General features: G+C 39.9%; 1 protein-coding gene across 7 annotated transcripts in view; it reads right to left on the bottom strand.

Moving 5' to 3' along the window:
• LOC137300552 (serine/threonine-protein kinase Nek6-like) overlaps window positions 1-18,686 on the bottom strand; it is a 175,376-nt gene that overhangs the window by 31,991 nt on the left and 124,699 nt on the right. For all 7 annotated transcript variants that reach the window (XM_067969694.1, XM_067969692.1, XM_067969695.1 and 4 more), the window contains one exon: window positions 11,803-11,897. In XM_067969694.1, the coding sequence (XP_067825795.1) occupies window positions 11,803-11,897 (95 nt within the window). The remainder of the gene's footprint in view (window positions 1-11,802; window positions 11,898-18,686) is intronic.

Raw genomic sequence — 18,686 nt, 5'->3', positions numbered from 1 at the left:
TTCAATGTGCAGTGTTTGAAAATGAGTTAGATTTATGCCTCTGCTTCTGTTTACCATGCAGTTACTATGAAAATTGGACCTTGGGGTAATTACTGAATATAAGTTGTTTAGCTTGGTTGTTATACAGCCAGATGCCTGACAATGGAACTGTCAAAACCAGCAAATTAAAATATTGACTCACTCTTTTTAAAGTAGAGTCATATTTCAAATGTCCAGGTGGACCCTGTATCTAAACGGTCAGAGTCAGGCTGATTGTTACTTACACAACACAATATCCTAAATCTTACTATCGAGCTCAGTGTGCAAATAACCCGGAAGTGATTCTTTGTACACACAACAGCGCATAAAAATGAATAGATAAATAAATGCATGCAGAATTATATGAATAATGACAGCTTGTCTCACACTGGGTATCTGTAAGTATTACTAATTAGTTATGCTCTAGTCCTAGAAGATACTTTATTTTATCACATCTACATTTTGATATCTCTCATAATCAGAGATAATTTTATACATTTGCAACATAACTTCTCTAAAACGAGACTGGCTATAGGATGCTTATAGGGTCTGTATGCAAAGAAAAAAATGTACAAAATTATCCAGTTTTCCGCTTGCACTGATTTTATTTGTATAGTGGAACGTTTGAGAGGTGGGCATTGTGAGTGTAATAGTATGTGTTAAAGCTGAATTGGTGGGAAATGTGTTGGAGTTTGGATACCAGGCCATTCCCGAACTTATTTTAAGTTATCGTCTCACCTTATTGAAGTGGGTCAGATTCTACGTTCCCTAAAGAACATGACCTAGAATTTCTTCGAAGTAAGTTATACCGCTGATGCTCCGTCAAAACAATCCACCCGCTGGTGGCATACAGAGGGAATTACACGCGGGTTTCCTGAGTCTGCCCATTTACATTCTCAATGGTGCAGTCTTTGGCGTAAAACCCATGCAAAATGGGTGCAAGCAGCTGAAGCTACATGGAAACTTCTATGCAGCCTTTAAACAGACAGTTCAGGCTGCACTCTTCAACAGCAGAATGTGGGAAAGGCAGGTGAGATAGGAACAGTGTTTGGCTCTTTCATTTCACTCTCAAATAACTTCACGGCTTGTGTCTCAGCAATATTTTTATTGTACACGTACAGACTTAATAACACTCAGATACCATCTGGACCCAGAGGGCAGCAGGGCAGGGCCGCATCCAGGAGGCGAACACACAACTTCACCGATGCAGACCTCCAATTCCTCCTCGAGGAGATCGCAGGCAGGAGGCACAGTCGCCTGGGTGTGGGTGCCACCAAACCTGCCAGGAATGTAACTTGTACCAGCTGGAGGGAGGTGGCACCCGCACTGAGTGCTATCTCCCTCAGCCCCAGGACTGCAGAACAGTGCTGCAAAAAGTCCAACGCCCTCACCAAGTCTGACAAGGTAACACACTGGGTATTCTCTCCTTTCTTTCCTTGCCCACCCTGGGCATCAGCACACACTTCACCTTCTTAAAGCAACACTTCCACAACTAACTATTCAAAGTGCACTCTGGCTCAGTATCCTGCACTATAACTACTCAGCTCCCCTAATACTAATTACTTGCATACACAATCCAAAACCCCCTTCCTCTATTTTAACAGCCTCATACCACCACATCTTTTACTTCACATTTTCCATGCTACTTGGCACACGGTCCATAAGTGCTAGCATTACCCTCATTTACTCTCACTCAGCTCTTGCCGTGGGAGGTGGGGAGGTCAGTGGCATCTTGCGGTGCCAGGTTAGCGACTGAGCACTTATACTGTCATCCTGGCACCCCTGCATAGCACCGTACAGAATCTTTCACCTCTTCTCTTTGTTCCTCTAATCCCAAGGGGGTAATGCTCACCCATTCTTACCATCAACCCTCCTTTCCTGCAAATCCATTACAGGAGCAGGAGGATGAAGGTGATGATGAGAAGGAGGAGGAGGAGCTGGGATTTTTTCTCCTTCAGCACTTACAATAATGATGATTAGAAAGAGGAGGATGAGGACCAGGCCACCCACGATTTCCTCCTGCTTCATCCTGCCTGGTGTTCCTCTGCCCCAACCCGCAGCAACTCACCACCTGCCTCACTTGCTTCCTCACCCCAGGTACAAGCTCAGGTACTTTCATCCGGGATTTGATACCAAGATTCGCAGCGCATGAGGGAACCAGAGGAGTGCAGTGTGGGTGAGGATGTGTCACCTTCTTAGCGGAGGCTGAGAAAAAAGCCGCCACGGCTTTGGAGTCATGGGACCTAAAGCTCATGGGTACTTGTCTGGAGAGAAGGATGTTTGAGGAATATCGTACCGACATGCAGGCTCTACGGTCAATCTCCGAGGATGTGCGGCCAATGACTTTCAAGTCTACTTCCTACTACAGTTGTACACTCCACAGCTGGATAAAGGAAATTTTGGGAATTTGTACCGGTTAAGTTGCTTATTAGTTGTTTAAGAAGCATTAAAGGTTCATTACTGCAGGTATGTTGTGATTGACTGATGTTTGAGTAATACCTCCAACTAAATCCAACAGGAACTGTACATTTCAATGTTATGTTCCCATATTTTAATTAGTGGTTATATCACCAGGCCTCTCTCATTTCAAATTATTACTGCAAAAAGATGATTGTTTTTCACTAAATGTTTCTAAATACTTTCTGAGATAGCACCCAGGCCCACAAACCCTGTGTAGTATAAAATAAGGAATTAGCATTGTTCCTTGAATTATTTATTTCAGGAACATTTTTAAACTTTAGGAGGTACCACCACCGGAAGCCAGTATAGGTGTCTGCAGGAGTTGACTTGTGAATTGGAACATTAGTAAATGGTCCAATGACATAGGTAAGGTGTGATAATAAATCTCAATGACTCTTGACCATCAGGAACAATGGTCGCTGAGACTTGCCCAATGCCCTCATAGCTCCTGAGTTGAGTTTAGATTTCACACCCAGAGTGCAGAGATCACTTTCCACAAATGTGACAGCAGAAGTGTGAGAAAGCAGAAGCGGAATATCTCAAATCAGGCAAAACATTGAGGAAGTCAACATTCGAGTGTGGGGGACGGGAGGAGGGAGAAACAGTTGTGGAGAAGAATTATTCAGTGTGTTCTCCACCGAGGAACCACAATGTATCAGTGGAGGTCTCAGCATTCTGGAATTGTCAGAATTATCCACTCATCAGGGATAATATTAATAGCATAACGGATCAAAGAATGTGTAAACATTCCCATTTCTGAATATACAGTAGACTTTCTCCATAAGGATGCCTTTGACATCCATAAAACCAGCCTGTTATGACCAGGGATGTGTTAGAGAGAATGTTGTACTTTGGTTTCTCTCTGAATGTTTTGACTACTGAAACACTAAGTTCAGAAATACATCTTCACATAACATCTACAAAATAGATTTTCTGAACTTTTTTAAAGATAATCTTATAAAACAAAATTACATTTACAGGACCAGCTAATTCTCTCAGTAAAAAAATAAGAAACTATTGAGTGAATTACTGAGTGAGCTGAATCCTGCTACAATGACAGCTTTATTTTTTGTTAATCCTGAGGGAAACATGGGGACATGAGCTGCTTCAGATAAAATGCTTCTCATGATCGGATGACCTTATTGTGACTGGCTGATGGGAAATCTTGGCTATACTGGCTGTTGTATGTCACAGAATCATCACTGGTAACATGCCCCAGTTCCTGTGTTGTGGTTGGTTAATGATTGCAGCATGTAGTATAATATATTTTTCTTTGTAGCCACAGACCATGCGGCAATCAGGGGTTTGGAGAAAGAAAGGGTCAATTCTTGTGTAGTTGTTAATGTGTTCAAGTTAAGTCAATAAAAATGCGCTCGAGAAGATGTAATTTTTCAGAAGTAAAGATGCCTTTATGTTTGATCACTAAATGTAAGACAGGCGGGGTGATTTATGGCTATAGCACCAATAAATGTGCTGTGTACAATTTGTATACAAACGCGGCTGAGGCACTGGATAGTGAGTGATAGTCTTTGAGGAATCATTTAATCAAACACATATTTAGAAATTAATGTCAGTGAAGAGTACCACAGATTCATTTGGTATGCCGTTTGTTTGTAATAGCAATAAAATCTTTATTAGAACAATGACTTTACAAAATGGAGTCATGCGGAGATTGCAGCTGATTTTGAACCGATAAGGTTCACAATTGTAATGTGTGGCTCCTTTCTCTTCTGTGAGAGGAGGCAGCCAAGTTCCAGCAGATTTGATGTCACCTTCTATGATCACCTATCTGTTTCTCCCCCTCTGCCATGATTCATATCAGCTCTTACTTTTTATTACTGAGCACTGCCTGTGCCAGACAATGAACTTGTGCTTGAAGGCTTACTCAGTGAATATACTCAGCAAAGTATTGAGTGAGGGTATCTCCACTTCTATCATTTTATGAAGAAATTAGAAGATTAGAAAGTGTTCTTTAATTTGCTTCAGTATTTTTATTTTGTGCCCTCTCTTTAAAGGCCTCCCTGTGCCAGACATCCCTCTCAAGAAAGGTTGAAAATAGCAGCTCTGCTGCCAAACCCCTGCAAGAGGCACTCCCCGGCCCAACTGCTAAAGAGGGGCCTGGGTGAACTGTAGTCGGTTTTTCCACCTCATTCTGAGGAAGTATCCAACCTGCAGCTGGTGCCAGCTCCAGCAGCCACATCATAAACTCGCCATGTGGGGAGTCGCAGCTGAAACTCAGATTCTCTGGGGTAGAACTCCGTCTCGGATGATAGTGCCGAAACGAGCGGTATGGGAGCGGCCTCTCGTTATACTCCCCGATATTCAGTTGCACTGACTGCAGTGGATCTGAATATCAGGTAGTGCGTAGAGCGGGCGGCCGAGTCGATCTTGGCTTTTTCACACTACCGCTCAAGGCAAATTTCTACCCCATAGATTCCAGGACCATCTCTAGACTGTGCTGTTTCTGGACAGTTCAAGTCTTGTAAACCTTTGGAGAAACATTGCTACTATTGTCTTTAAGAGATTAATCCAACATAATTCTCTGTTTACACAGTGGTGGTGAATTTCAAATGATTTAGATTTTATAGTTATTTTGAAGCCAAAATGACAATGTCAATAGTGTGGATAACTCCAATGTGGATTTGTGGATTTATTGTGAATTACAAGCCAGTGAATTACAAGCGAGCAGTGACTCCTGTGCACCCTACTTTCAATTTAGTTTGGATGCACCCAATAAGCTTATTGAAAATGATTCACGATATCAAAAGAGCAAAACATAGGATAGAAAGGAAAGTAATTTGCATTACAAGCACAGCCATAGCATAGGTTTGAGATGTTTAGTCTGACCAGCAGCTTACTGAACCTTGAAAGGTTTTATAAACAGCTCAGCATGTCACAAGTCCAGTGAAAATCCACATGATTTAGATCACTTCCAACATAAATATGTCACCGACCCAGGATGAGCTTTGTCAAAAATGTTCCAAAATCTAGCGCAGCTCATGAAGTCTGGGTGAGGATTTATTTTTATTCAGTTGCGCTACCTTTAATATAAGTGCCTCCGTACAGATAAGATACTCAGTGCTTACCTATGAATTATGAGGTAGGTAGACTGGATAAGTCAGCCTCACAAGTGGAAGTGACAATCATGTTTTATGGGAACAGCCTGATTATCAATGTGCTTTATAGAATTCAAAAACTAATTTTCTCCCATGATTTGTTTTAGCTTTCTGTAAAGCCAGAACAAAGAGAAAACGGTAACAAACTGTCAGTTGAGGTCAGTAAAATTCAGTCACGTGGTAACTCACATCAGCAATACTAGAATGGGACGTTAGCTTTGTGGTTAAAATTAATGCTTTGCCTGTAGAACATGCAAACACATATCAGATTTGTTAGGTAATAAAACTCAAAACTAATTCTTAAGTAAACTTGGATCTGTGATGTCTTGGTCATGAAAAATAAGTAAATCAATTTACAAGCTGTAACAAAGATTTAAATTATCCAGGGCTGATTATTAATTCAAAGATGTGATGTTCTGTGTGGGATTGTTTGAATAATTGACTACAAAATAATTTGGTGGAACTAATTTAATCTTTGTTGCTCGTGTCCAGTTCATTACTGAACATTGGTTCCTAATGTGACTCTTGCTGTGATGGAAACTAATCCACCATACTATTTAATTTGTATCAAATGTCAAACATCTAATGTAATGTACAGTTGTTTGTAGCTGTTGACAGCCTGAGCTGCAGTGCAGTGGGCTGAGACACTTTGCCATAGAGTGTTCAGGCTGGAGATTCCTCACAGGGTGAGTTCCTGATCTCAGCTGGGGGCACCTGGGAGGCAACCAAATGGAGGCATATTATGTGCCAAAGGGAGAAAGGAAAAATCAAAGCGAGTGGACTCACATTGTTCACATGTATCAATTGCAAGCGGTTACACTGCAGTGTCATTGGACCCTAGGTACAGGATGCTACCTGTTGACTTAGAGTTGGGTTGGTGAAATGGAGGAATAAACTAGTTGAAAAGTGCAAAGAAACATAAACAAAACAAAAATGTCAACAATTCCTAATTATTCTGATTGGATATTGTACAACGTGACTAGTACATTTGGATTTGATATGCCTTTTTACATACAAACATGGCTGAGTTAGATAGATTCCTGATTAACAAGGGAGTCAAAGGTTATAGTAGTTAGACGGGAAAGTAGGGTTGAGGTCACAATCAGATCAACCACGATCTTATCAAATGGCAGAGCAGGCTCGAGGGGCCAAATGGCCTACTCCTGCTCCTAATAATATTCAATGACCCTGCCTCCAACGCTCTCTGGGGAAGGGGGTTCCACAGACTCACGACCCTCAGAGAAAAAATTTCTCCTCATCTCCGTCTTAAATGGGAGACCCCTTATTTTTAAACTGTGGCCCCTAGTTTTAGTGTCTCCCACAAGGGGAAACACCCCCTCAGCATCTACCCCTTCTAGTCCCCTCAGGATCTTGTATGTTTCAATAAGATCACCAATTGAGATGCATTTACATCATCTTAACGTTTTCTCCTTTTAAACGTAACTGGAAGCTGTAACATACTTAAAAGATGGGACTGTCAAAGGAACCTATATTGTCCAGTTTCAATGTACAATGCTGTAATACAAAGTAGTCTCAATAAATACATTCTGCACCTAAGCACAGAATTCCCAAAGTATAATTCTTATTCACTCCTATTATATAGAAATCTTGATCCAAGCTTAACATTTCTCAGCAATGAGTTATACAATGATCAGAGTTTATCTGAAGTATTAAGGTTATGGATAACTTTTGGTTCCTATGAAAATCCACGCATTAGAGAGTCAATTCAAAATGGTAACACCCAGTCACAGTTTGTTCTGTGCTTTTACATATAGATGTATATAAAACCAATTGAGAGTCTTCATAGAGAAACACTGAATGATTCTATTTGCAAAACACTAATCCTAGCATTAACCCAAACTATCTACCTCCACTGTTAGTGCTGTCAGACTCACATGTATCTCTGCACTGAACATAAGTATCTATTTATCTTCACATATCGTTTTAACTGTTCCTGTCTATCTAAGTGCATTTTGGTATTAATCTATATCTGTGGGTATCTCTATATATCTTATTTTGTCTGCCCTGATGGAAATGGTAATCCATTTTCAGAGAGCTCTATATTGGTTACTGAATTATAAAAAATGCTCAGCAGCACAGAGGAATCAATTTCCAGATTTTTCTCCTCTCCAATCTGAGCTGAGGAGGGGCTGTTATTTCCAGACTGTGATGGACTATTCCCACAACAGCTCAGGTCCCACAGGCAGGATTTACATTGATTTTCATTCAGCTCCCAGCACCAATATTTCTTTCTCTAACTATAAACCAGACAACCTTTACTCACTGCCAGAACATAAATCAGCTGCACTTGAGCTGGACACTGTGTCCCACTAATTCACTAACAGCAGTCCATTAAATATGTTAAACAAGCATTTAGTTTCAGTAGATGAGGATTCAATTTGAGGAGAGGCTTGATTGAAAATCATTTTTTTTGTTCGCTGAAAGCTTGTGTACAGCCTTCTTGAAGTATATGTGCCGTATGGCCAGGGTGCAGCAAAGGGCAGCCTTTGTACACAGATGAGAAGTCTCAATGATGTTTTTCCAACACAATCAACTGAATCTATGGGTCTTTCACCTTCTTCATACTTACATGTTACAGTGTTACATAGCAGGCCACAGATCATGTGTTAGATCATTTGATGAAATAACATAATTGGGGACTCTAAAATGTAACTTTAAATCTCGTCCAGTTTTATAAAAATATATATATATACTATTGAATTTATTTTTGTGGAAAATCTTTGACTTCAGCTATTTTTTCATTGAGAAATGTATTGAATTTTTCACTGTAAGAGATGTTGCCAGAGAGGACTGGGACAATGAGTTTGGCGTAAGGACTCAGGGGACTCTAATGCAGGCAAAAAGACTTGGCTTCATTAGTTGAGAGTGTCTCTTGTGTCAGTCAGCACTTATTGTGGCAATTCTACCTCTTGTGCCAATTCTACCTCTTGACCAAAGAGCTATGTGCAGTTAGTATTGTTTCCCACTGTCTAAGCTTTCTATATAAGAATCTGGATAATACAAGTGATTTGCTGCTCTTTGTTCCCTCCTTGGGCTGGATTTTCCACAAGTTATGCCAGCGCCCTGCTCACCCCTGGCATTTTGTGCCAGAAGTCACATTGAGCATATACAACATGTGCCCAAATATGGGTGAGCATAATATAATGAGCCGCCTTAGCAACGCTGAGTGTAAGAGACATCAATGTATTCCTGGCACCCAGCGTTGCTATGGGTGATGGAGAGGGGATTTAAATATGAAATTAATTCCCCAATCCTGTGATTTTTAAACATTTGATCAGAAGTTCTTCCACCCTCTTTAGCTGAACCAGAGGGCACCGATCATGCCAAATTATGCCAGGTGCCCAAGGCCAATCACAGCTATTCTCTGCTCCCCCTAAGTGGACTTCCTATCAGAGGTCGGGAGGCCCACCTCAATTATACAAAACAGCCTGAACCCCAGAAAATTATTTAGGGTCAGTGGCAGATCCTTGTGACAGGTAGAACTTCTGTCCTTCCATAGATGTACCAGGCTTCCACCAAAGCAGAAAATCTTATCTCCTGTTTGTACCCAGGTTCCTTCAGATAAGAAGATAAGCATTTTGCCATTCTAAATAATAGGAAGTTCACTTGATAAAACATAATGAACTTGACTGTGTGTTTTTCCCTTCAGATAACACACTGAAACTGATGCCTAGGCTGAGAATGGGCCTCCCGCAGCAGAACTTGCAGCTGATGGAATTAAGCATTCAAATCTATTGGACTGGTTCAAATTGGGTTAGCACATTGATCTTTGATCACCTGGATCTGGGCATGAATTCAGCCCAAACTAATGGAATAAGAGTCTTCTCTCTGTTCATTGTAGGGGACTTATGAGAAGTGGATTTGGGGATTTTAAACTCAGTCCCTAGTGAATGCGGGCCCACACACACCACTGCCCCTATTTTGGTTCTAGATTTAATAGTCGGATTCAGAGTAACCACAAGTGTAGGCAGTGGAAAAATTCACACTGGTGCAGAAAAAGAGATTGCTGGTTAGAGCACAATGAAGAGAACATCTGTACTTAACTGGCAAAACTTTCCAAGATCCTGCATCAATGGTGGGGCCTCATACAGCAGGCGGCTTATCAGAAAGTTGCAGATGTACTGCCTACAATGTCTGTTGATTTTCCAATCCATGACTTTACAAGGTCTTGCAAAATTTCACCCAACCTGGAAGCACTTAATGCCAATGATGGGTGACAAAAGTGGGAAAAGCAGACCATATCCCAGCACCAGTGTCCTTCATATTAATGAACACAAACCCATCAGATAAAACCTTCAAACTTGTGGTCACGGGGTGGAAAAGCAAAATGTCTTAACCCTTTAAGGGCTGCAGAACATTTTTTCCCATTCTGCTATTTTTCTACAAAAACATTATACTCGATATTGTACGCTTGCAGTACAGTGCAAAGAAATGGAAAGTTTAATGTGGCAGGGGTGAGGGGGGCAGGGATGAGGGGAATGTTGTAAGAGGAGACCATTAGTGCCAGTGACAGGGATTTTAAAAAACCTCATTTCCATTATTATGCAAATCTGCTTTTACCCATTGCTGTTGTGGCTGGGAAGAAATGTTGTATCCTCAACAAAACACCCCGTGCTGTGTTCCACGAGCCCGACGATAGTCAGCGGGAGGCCCAATTGATCATAGTGGTCGGACACCATTTAGATAGAACAGTTGAGCTGCCAACACTAATCGTGCTGCTTAATGGCATGTGGGCTGTTGGGAGGGTGGGAAATCCAGCAAGGCCGACACTGCCACATGGGCCTGCAACAGCACCTTAAAGGGAAGGGCTGGGATCAGCTTGGGGGTGTAAACGAAGCAGCATACTTCAGCGTCCGGGAAGTTGAATGAGCCGGCCCAGCAGCAAGGAGATGAACTTAAAACCCCCAAGGAATGAAGAAAACATGATGCCAGATCTGCTTTCAGCTTTCCCATACAGCAGGTAATGACCCCTTTAAGTAACGCTGTAATGCCTCCTGACCTGTACTGCCCATGATTTGTGGGCAGGTTGAGGAAGTAGTGGTGGCAGTGCCGATTGACACGGGAATTGCGTTGAGCATTCTAACTCCAGTTGACCCCTATTTGAATATTTTAATGAGGCCACCGCCTGCTTTTGGCGGGAGAACTGACCGCCTAATCAACGCCTTCCCGAAAATTGGAACGGCGGACATCCAGTGGTAAGTCTTTTTTTCCTGATTTTTGTCTCGTTACCGCCCCATTTACGGCAGTGAGACACATTCTTATTGTGTCCCTTAAGTTGAGGAAACATAGGAACAGGAGTAGTCCATTCAGCCCCTTGAGCCTGTTCCACCATTCAATTAGGCTTATCGGTATCTGAATTCCATCTACCCACCTTGGCTTTGTAACCATTAATACCCTTGCCTAATAAAAATCTATCAATCTCAGTTTTGAAATTTTCAAATGACCCAGCCTCATTTTTGGGTGGGGCAAGGAGCAAGGAGAGTTCCAGATTTCCACTACCCTATTTATGAAGAAGTGCTTCCTGACATCCTGAACGGCCTAACTCGAATTTTAAGGTTATGCCCCATTGTGCTGGACACCCCCACCAGATGAAATAGTTTGCTCTATCTACCTTTCAACTCCTTTAATCATCTTAAACACCCCAATTAGATCACCCCTCAATCTTTTATACTCAAGGGACTACAAACCTAGTCTATGCAATCTGTCCTCATAATTTAACCCTTTTGGCCCCGGTATAATTCTGGTGAAGCTACTGTTTCCTAGCAATTGATGAGATGAGAGTGAGCCTCAAACCCAAGCCCTAACCTCAGAAATGCCAATTTGCACTTTTTATCTGCCGTCTTTTTTTAAAGTGAGTTTACCAAATTGGTGTCACATCTGAGGGCAGTTTTAGCCCTTGGATTTCGCTCTCGGTGCTAATTTGAAACTTATTTCAAACCTTAACTTGTATGCCTTACTCATTATATACAACCATTTATTCAGACCTTTTAATAATTATCAGATAGCAAGTGAGCATCAGTGCTCTGGTCTGGGCTGGATTAGAACTAAAAACGAAAGAATGAAAGGATTCAGTAACATACTGCACCAAGCAATTCCCTGAGTTAAACCATAAGTCAGTGCTACTACTTTGAAATCCATGAATTATCTAACATTTAAAATAAAAGATGAAGAAAAACAACTGGCTTACCTCATACAATAAGCAGCCAAGTGACCAGATATCTGATTTGAAGTTGTAACCGTTTTCATGTATTCTCTCTGGGGACATATAGTATGGTGTTCCAACTGTAATTTAAAAAAAAACACCGAACATTATGGCATTCAGTTTTATTAGCAATAAATTCAACACTGCACAGAACAAGATAAATCAAACAGTGCTGATAAATTTTCTATGGGGCCTGGTTTAACCCATTGTGGGTTATATTTCTACTGTGTATACTTAAAAGGTACCAATGCATTATGGAATATCAGCAGTCCCAGCACAACACAAGAAGCTCAGTTCACTCCCAATTATTTTCCCTTTTGGAGATCATTATCAGTTATATGGAAGATGTGCTCTAATCTTCACATCCTTAAAAACGTGCCATGTGGTTATCACAAAAAATTCATACAGTCTTTTACTATGACAAGGATTAAATTTAGATCCCATGTGTATAAAGTCATGCTAAAATGCTGCTATTTTCATAACCCGATCAGGCTTTTCTGATGAGGCGCTTACAGTAGTTAATAATGGCTTTACTCAAAAGTGGGATAAAGTTGGCAAAAAAATTCCACCCTCATCAACACACTGCAGACAGGGGCTTGCAGTCCTGTAGATGGAGCTAGAGAAAACTCTTCAGCATTAAAGAAATCGGGAGTAGAAAACCTCAGCTATAGTGTGGATTTTGGCAGAAGATGTTGAAAATTAACCATCATGGAGCAACATCTGAAAGTGTTACAATACAAAATTCTTTGATGAATTTCCAGTACCTTTAACCAATCCCAGAAAATAAAGTCAAAAATGATTAAAATATAAGTGTGTCGTCTGCTATTTATGTGCGTTTCATCCTTGTTTTGCTGGCATTATTATTCCGCTGACAAGGATATGCTTTGTTTAGGCCTATTATTGATTTTCTTTAGTGGTAAAGATATTTAATGCTAGCCTTAGAAGTTCAGCACAACTGAGCCAGGATGAGATAGCTCCTGAAATTAGCCTGTGGAGTAATTACATATGAGCACTTAACGTGTTAGCCTGAAATTCTTCTCTTTGTTATTTTTATGGAGGTGTTAACCCATTTATTTAAAGTGGATTAACATCGCCACTAAAATAGCAGAGAGGGGAATTTCAGACAAACACGTTAAGTGTTTACATCCTATTATCCCACAGTACAATTCCAAGGCCTTAGTAGGCTGTGTTATAGTCTTATGACTTGGGCTACATTTTTGGTGGCTACCAAATTTGATGTTTAGACAGCCCTCTAGGCTAACAATAGAAAAACGAAATTTCTCCCTTTGCAGAAGAACATCTAGAAGTGTGTCCCAGTAAACATGACACTTTATTCAGCTGATTTCTTCATGAAGTGAGAAATGAAAAGAACACCATTGTGTTCTTTCCATTTCCCACCTGATGTTGTCCAAAAAGCTTGGCTTTAAAAATTGTTGTGATCAGTAAGTCAAGTCGAGCCAAACATATAACATTAAGAACAGAAGATTCAACTACTGTTTGAATTTCGAAATTTCTATCTATATTGGTGAACAATATTATGTCAAATAGTTTGTGTAAATTCATGGAAAAAGCACTGCTGTGGATTAAACCAAATTAATGCATATCTGACCGAGCTGCACGGCTGATAAACTGAACCAGACTGTTGAAATTCTGCTTGAGTTTCTAAACCTGAATTCATACCTTGTATTTCTTTTAATTCTGTGAGTTAGCTGTCGGTAGCAGGCAATTTCTAAAAATATCCACCACCAGAGGGAAATTTGCAGTTCATTTGAGCTTCTCCAATTCATGAATATAACCTTCTCAGCTGGGAGGCCCAGCAGGATAACAAGCTTCTTGGGGCTTAGGCCATATACGTTGAAGGTATCTCCTAGGATGCATACAGTAGCTGTTTGAGGTACTGTATCTGCATTTCAACTATACTGGATGGTACTGCAATAGGAGGTAGTTATCCTATTTTACAGGCACAATTACCAGCATGCAATAGGAATGCAAAAACTGAGCTGTGTTTTGAACCGTGAGAGGAAGATTACAACCACGCCCCTTTGGTGTGAAAGACAAATCACATTGGGTGCTAAATAAGCTGCTCTCAGACTACTGTAGTGATGCCATCCTGCACAAAATTATTTGGCAAAGGGTATTTTATAATAACAAGGATACCACATGCAATTAACAAGAATGGTAATTACTAATGTGAAATGTAAATAAACTTGCAACATAAAAATGGGCCATTAAGAAATATGCAATTAAATGGGGTGTCTTGCCTAGTACAGAAATAGTAAAGAAAAAATACTTATTATTCTTCAATGGGAACTAGTCCCTTGCCAGTCTTGCCATTATAATATTAACTTTTCTGTCCATTTTTTCCTTTGATGTCTACTTTTTCTGCCTTTCTGTTCCTGTGCACTTTGTACAAGCCTTGTGTTTCAATAACATTGGATACCAGTTAGGAATTCTGAACAAGAGAATGCCAGAGGGGATCAGAGCTTTTTCCCCCAGGAAGCATTAATGCTGTCTGACCTCATTTTACCCAGAATTCTTAGCAGGGAAGAGCTGATAACCTCCGTAGGCCTAAACCAGTGATCACAGAGAGATCTGACCACAGAAATAAGAAACAGGAGAGAAATAAAAACGCAAAGAAAAGTCAAGGGTTTAAATAGCTGGCTTCACTTGGGTTCAGTTCCCCTAAGCACAAAAAAAATAAGGTTTAATAGGGATTAGTACCATGTGGGTTAAGCTCAGAGCCAAAACAAAATGTTCCTTATTCACGTTGAAAGAAATCTGCTAAGTTAAAACGTTCTGAGAAAAACATCACCCACCATGAATACTGGGCTGTCAGCATTTGGATAAATTGAACAAAGATAGCCAAACAAAGCAGTTGTATTGGGTGTAAGGCTAAGGTAGCTTATACTCCGCAATGGATATCATACGGATCGTCTGTAATCTATGATGATAAAATTTAAGCTATGTGACAGAATCAGCAAATTGACTATTTAGTGAAAAGTAGTCTAAATAATATGGATGAAACTAGACCTCAAATTGTTTTACAGCAAACAGTAAAAGCCAAATCATTGTTATCTCTGTGCTTCTGTGTGAACTTTTATAAATTGGATAAGGTCTTTTTTTCAGTTTCTTGGTTCATTGAATGAGCGACACATAAAAATCTACATCTTCGAGACCGAAAACCGTGTTTCTCTCTTTCGTGTTACTACAGACTTGTTTGGTTGGCCAGAGAAGGCTTTGTTCAATTTGAAATTGTCGTTTCGAATAATCCCTGAAAATGGGCTTGGATCAAAGCGGTTTGACAGGATTTGTGATGTGGATGAGTGCGCCCCATGCTTTATTTGAGATTTGTACATTAGGCCGTTCAAGTTTATAAAGTAGGTTTGCGGAGCAGCCTACGTCCACTTTCGAGTTCTTCGAAGATATGGTTTTACCGTACCCAGCAATGTACAGAGCACCTACTGTATTGGCAGAGCTTGCCTTAACTATGTGGACCATTGTGTCTTTACATTTTATGGAGAAATGTTAATTTTGAAATAAGTCTCCTAATAAAAGAATGACAAGCCACATCTCTTTCATGACCCGTCCAACATAATGTGGGGATTTCTGATAATGAGCTTGTTCTTGCAAAATGCACAAGACTTCCAATTTAATCATCTTGGGCCTACAAATGCACCACATTAGTCAATGTGACAAGGTTAGCATCAGAGAGTATTATTAATAAAGAAATTGTTCAAGTATAATATTCTTTGCAGCAATTAAACTGCTGTTGGTGAAGGCATTGTAACAGATTTTGTGCAATGAAACAGTCCAGCACCAGCAAAATCTCCTTCCTCTAATAGACATGGTACTTTTTTTCATTATTTTACTTCTTCTGACTGTTTAATCTGCTGCTAAAAATCCTGCAAACCTACAAATCAAATTACTATGGCCTTAGGAGGCAGATACAGTTATGACTCGATAATCGGACCACATTTGTCATGTTAAATTTTTTGCTGGCTAAACAAGACTGCTTTGTTAGTGAGTCGCATTTGCACAAGAAAAAAAGACATTTTCTTTGGAAACCACAACAGATTAGTCAAACCTCGAGATTAGGAAACATCCAAAATAACCACTTTGTTTCAAATCAAATTCTACGACAAAGGAGTGGGGAACTGTCACTAAAATAAACCCCAGAAGTCCCCCTGAATGATCAAACCTGCGATGCTGCACGTGTGTTAAAATGTTGTGCAGCTCAGGAAAATGATACGTTAAGAATGTTCTTGGTGTTTTATGTTGTTTCATTCAAACGTAGGACATGAATTTATGTTCATTTTATTCCCGCTATTATTCCCTCTATGAGTATTTAAATTGTTTACTATGTAACAAATTTAATTAGTACAAATCACCATTTAGCCCCTCAATGTTTATTGTACAACTTTTACACTGAAGATGATTGAGTTCCTTAGATTCATTACCTTTTCCTCATTTTTAATAGTGGGGGGGAAGGTTAAATTAATGCTTCGTTTAGTTTTTGAAAAGTACAATGTTAAGGTACATTGTTAGGCTATTGTAGAGCCAATTCTAACCCTGCAATGCTGATCTGAGCACAAAGGGGAAATCTTCTATTCTCCAGAATTGTAATCCTAATTCAAAAAAAAAATCACCCACAAAATTATCAAAAAAAAAATCACGAAGTGAGAAAGAAGCCTGGGACACAAATAAAAATAAACTGCAGCATTGCAAATAAAATACATAGTATAACTATCACAGTCATGTTTTTACCAATAGTGCTAGTTTTTATATGGTTATAACAGTCCCCTTCTCTTACTTCATGTTATGAAGGAGCAGGGGGCTAGAGCTCTGATGCCTCTGCTACTGTCTGAATCTGACTGTCAAAAGTGTGCATCAACCCACCGGCACAGAGCAATGAAAAGAATTCCCTTCAGTTTTTCCCTAGCTGGAGATATCTTCAGAAGTGATCAGCTGACAGCTGTCAGTTTGACGGTATTCTTTACTTGTTTGGAGTAGGAGTCAAACCCACAACCATACAGTTACAAGGGGTTGCCTCTGTCATGGGGCTGCCTTCCTTATTAAAATCATTTCAACATATTTGGGCAGGTCACTTTTTTATATCTTAAATATTTTTGTGCCATAAAAATCGTATAGAGTTAGAATTCTTGTTGAAGGTTGAGGTTTCCATATTACTGCCTTTTCCAGGGCCATCTAGAGGACATTATTTATGTTTGTTACTTGAGAGATGATTTCATTAAATATATATTTGTTCCTTAAGCAAATCAACTGCAAGCATGAAATTTCTGGAGGTGTCTACAAGTCCAAATGGGGGATGCCACTCTCACCTACACGAGGCAGGATAGGGAATAATGAACACTACTTTGGATTTGTGAAACTGTCCACTCGTTAGTGTATGTGAAACTGGAAAGCACAAATTCTACTATTATTTCCACACAAGACCAGGCTCCCTGCATATGTAAGACAGGATGCAAAGGAGTGTAACACATTTGGGTGTAGAAAAGTTAGTGTGTATGGTGGTTCTTCTATCGACCGTTGTATCCTGAAAATGGTAATCTGCACATTGTTGCACCAAAGTCTGCCGGCTACTTGCCTGCAGTATTGTTTTGTGATCCTGTCAGAAATCTGTGGTGTTCCTGAATCTTTGATGTTACTTAGCCATTGTTCTTTGTTACTGATTGCTTCTTTTCTCGTGCAGTCAACTTGAGATGAGACCGCCTACTTCCATCAATGGAAATACAGGTGAAAAAGGAGGTTGTACGTATTATAAAAAAATAACATGGTTTTGAATGAGCTACAGCTCTGCTAGACCTGGTTGGTCTTAGATAAGACATTCATGCCCATTTTGACCAGCTCAGAACTGTATAGCCTGTCATTTCCTCTTCCCCCATGTACTCAGTCTGCAGACAAAATCTGATCAGCATCTCTTCATATCACAAATTAAATAATATAATGTTACCCCCATCCATCCTGGGATCACATGGGGAGCAGAACTGATGAGATCCTAATTACTTTACATCATTTTCATCTGATTTTTCTTGGCTTTTTAATGTCATTGGACTTTTCACTTACTTCCACTTCTCTCAGGCAGTTTATTTTCTTCTTGTTAAACAGGCAGGGCTGAATGCGTGTCTGTGAGTGAAATATTATATATTTTCCAGCATGTTTATCTGGCATCAGAATGAGCTTGCCTTTAAATCTAGCATGACTAGTTTGATTCACAGGCCTTAGGGATCACTCGCTGATGTTGCTCAGTAATATTGTGACTCAATTGTTTGTATGAAACTAGTTTTATGGAAAGTGTAACCCACTGATCTCTATTAACACGTAAATGCCACAAGGCATTACTAACTGAAACCAAGTTAGAATTTAATGTCACCTGGCAGGCAATGTATGCAAATCTAAAAATCACCTTGATCCACTGTAACCTGCTTTCTCTTAAAGATGTAGTGACTCAGAAGTTGAACTGGCAGATTTTGAAAGTGTAAAATCAAACCACGTTCTAACTTGAATATTGCATTTGAAAGACAATTCCTTTCAGAGATTTGGTTATATGACATTTTTAGATACAATCGCGAGATGCTGAATTGTGATAGCTGTTCCCATTGATCTGTGCCTTTTGTTGCGAGTTCCTACCAATTTACAGAGCAAATAGGGCAGACGGGGGTCAGTGCTATTTGCAAACAGTGGGACTGAGATCTCAACTTCAGTTCGAAAAATATTTTTAAAATTTTTCAAACTACAAGGTGATCCAAAGCTAATGTTAATGTCATTCTTCCATATTTAAGTTTAAAAGTACTAGTGTGGATGTGAAGTGTCAGAGATTGCAGCATTTGAACTTAATTTAGTTTGGTGGT

This window comes from Heptranchias perlo, chromosome 31 (genome assembly GCF_035084215.1).
Source record: "Heptranchias perlo isolate sHepPer1 chromosome 31, sHepPer1.hap1, whole genome shotgun sequence".
In the NCBI taxonomy this organism is placed as follows: Eukaryota; Metazoa; Chordata; class Chondrichthyes; order Hexanchiformes; family Hexanchidae; genus Heptranchias; species Heptranchias perlo.
Note: the sequence above shows the minus strand (reverse complement) of the source record. Positions and strands in the feature narration are given on the sequence as shown.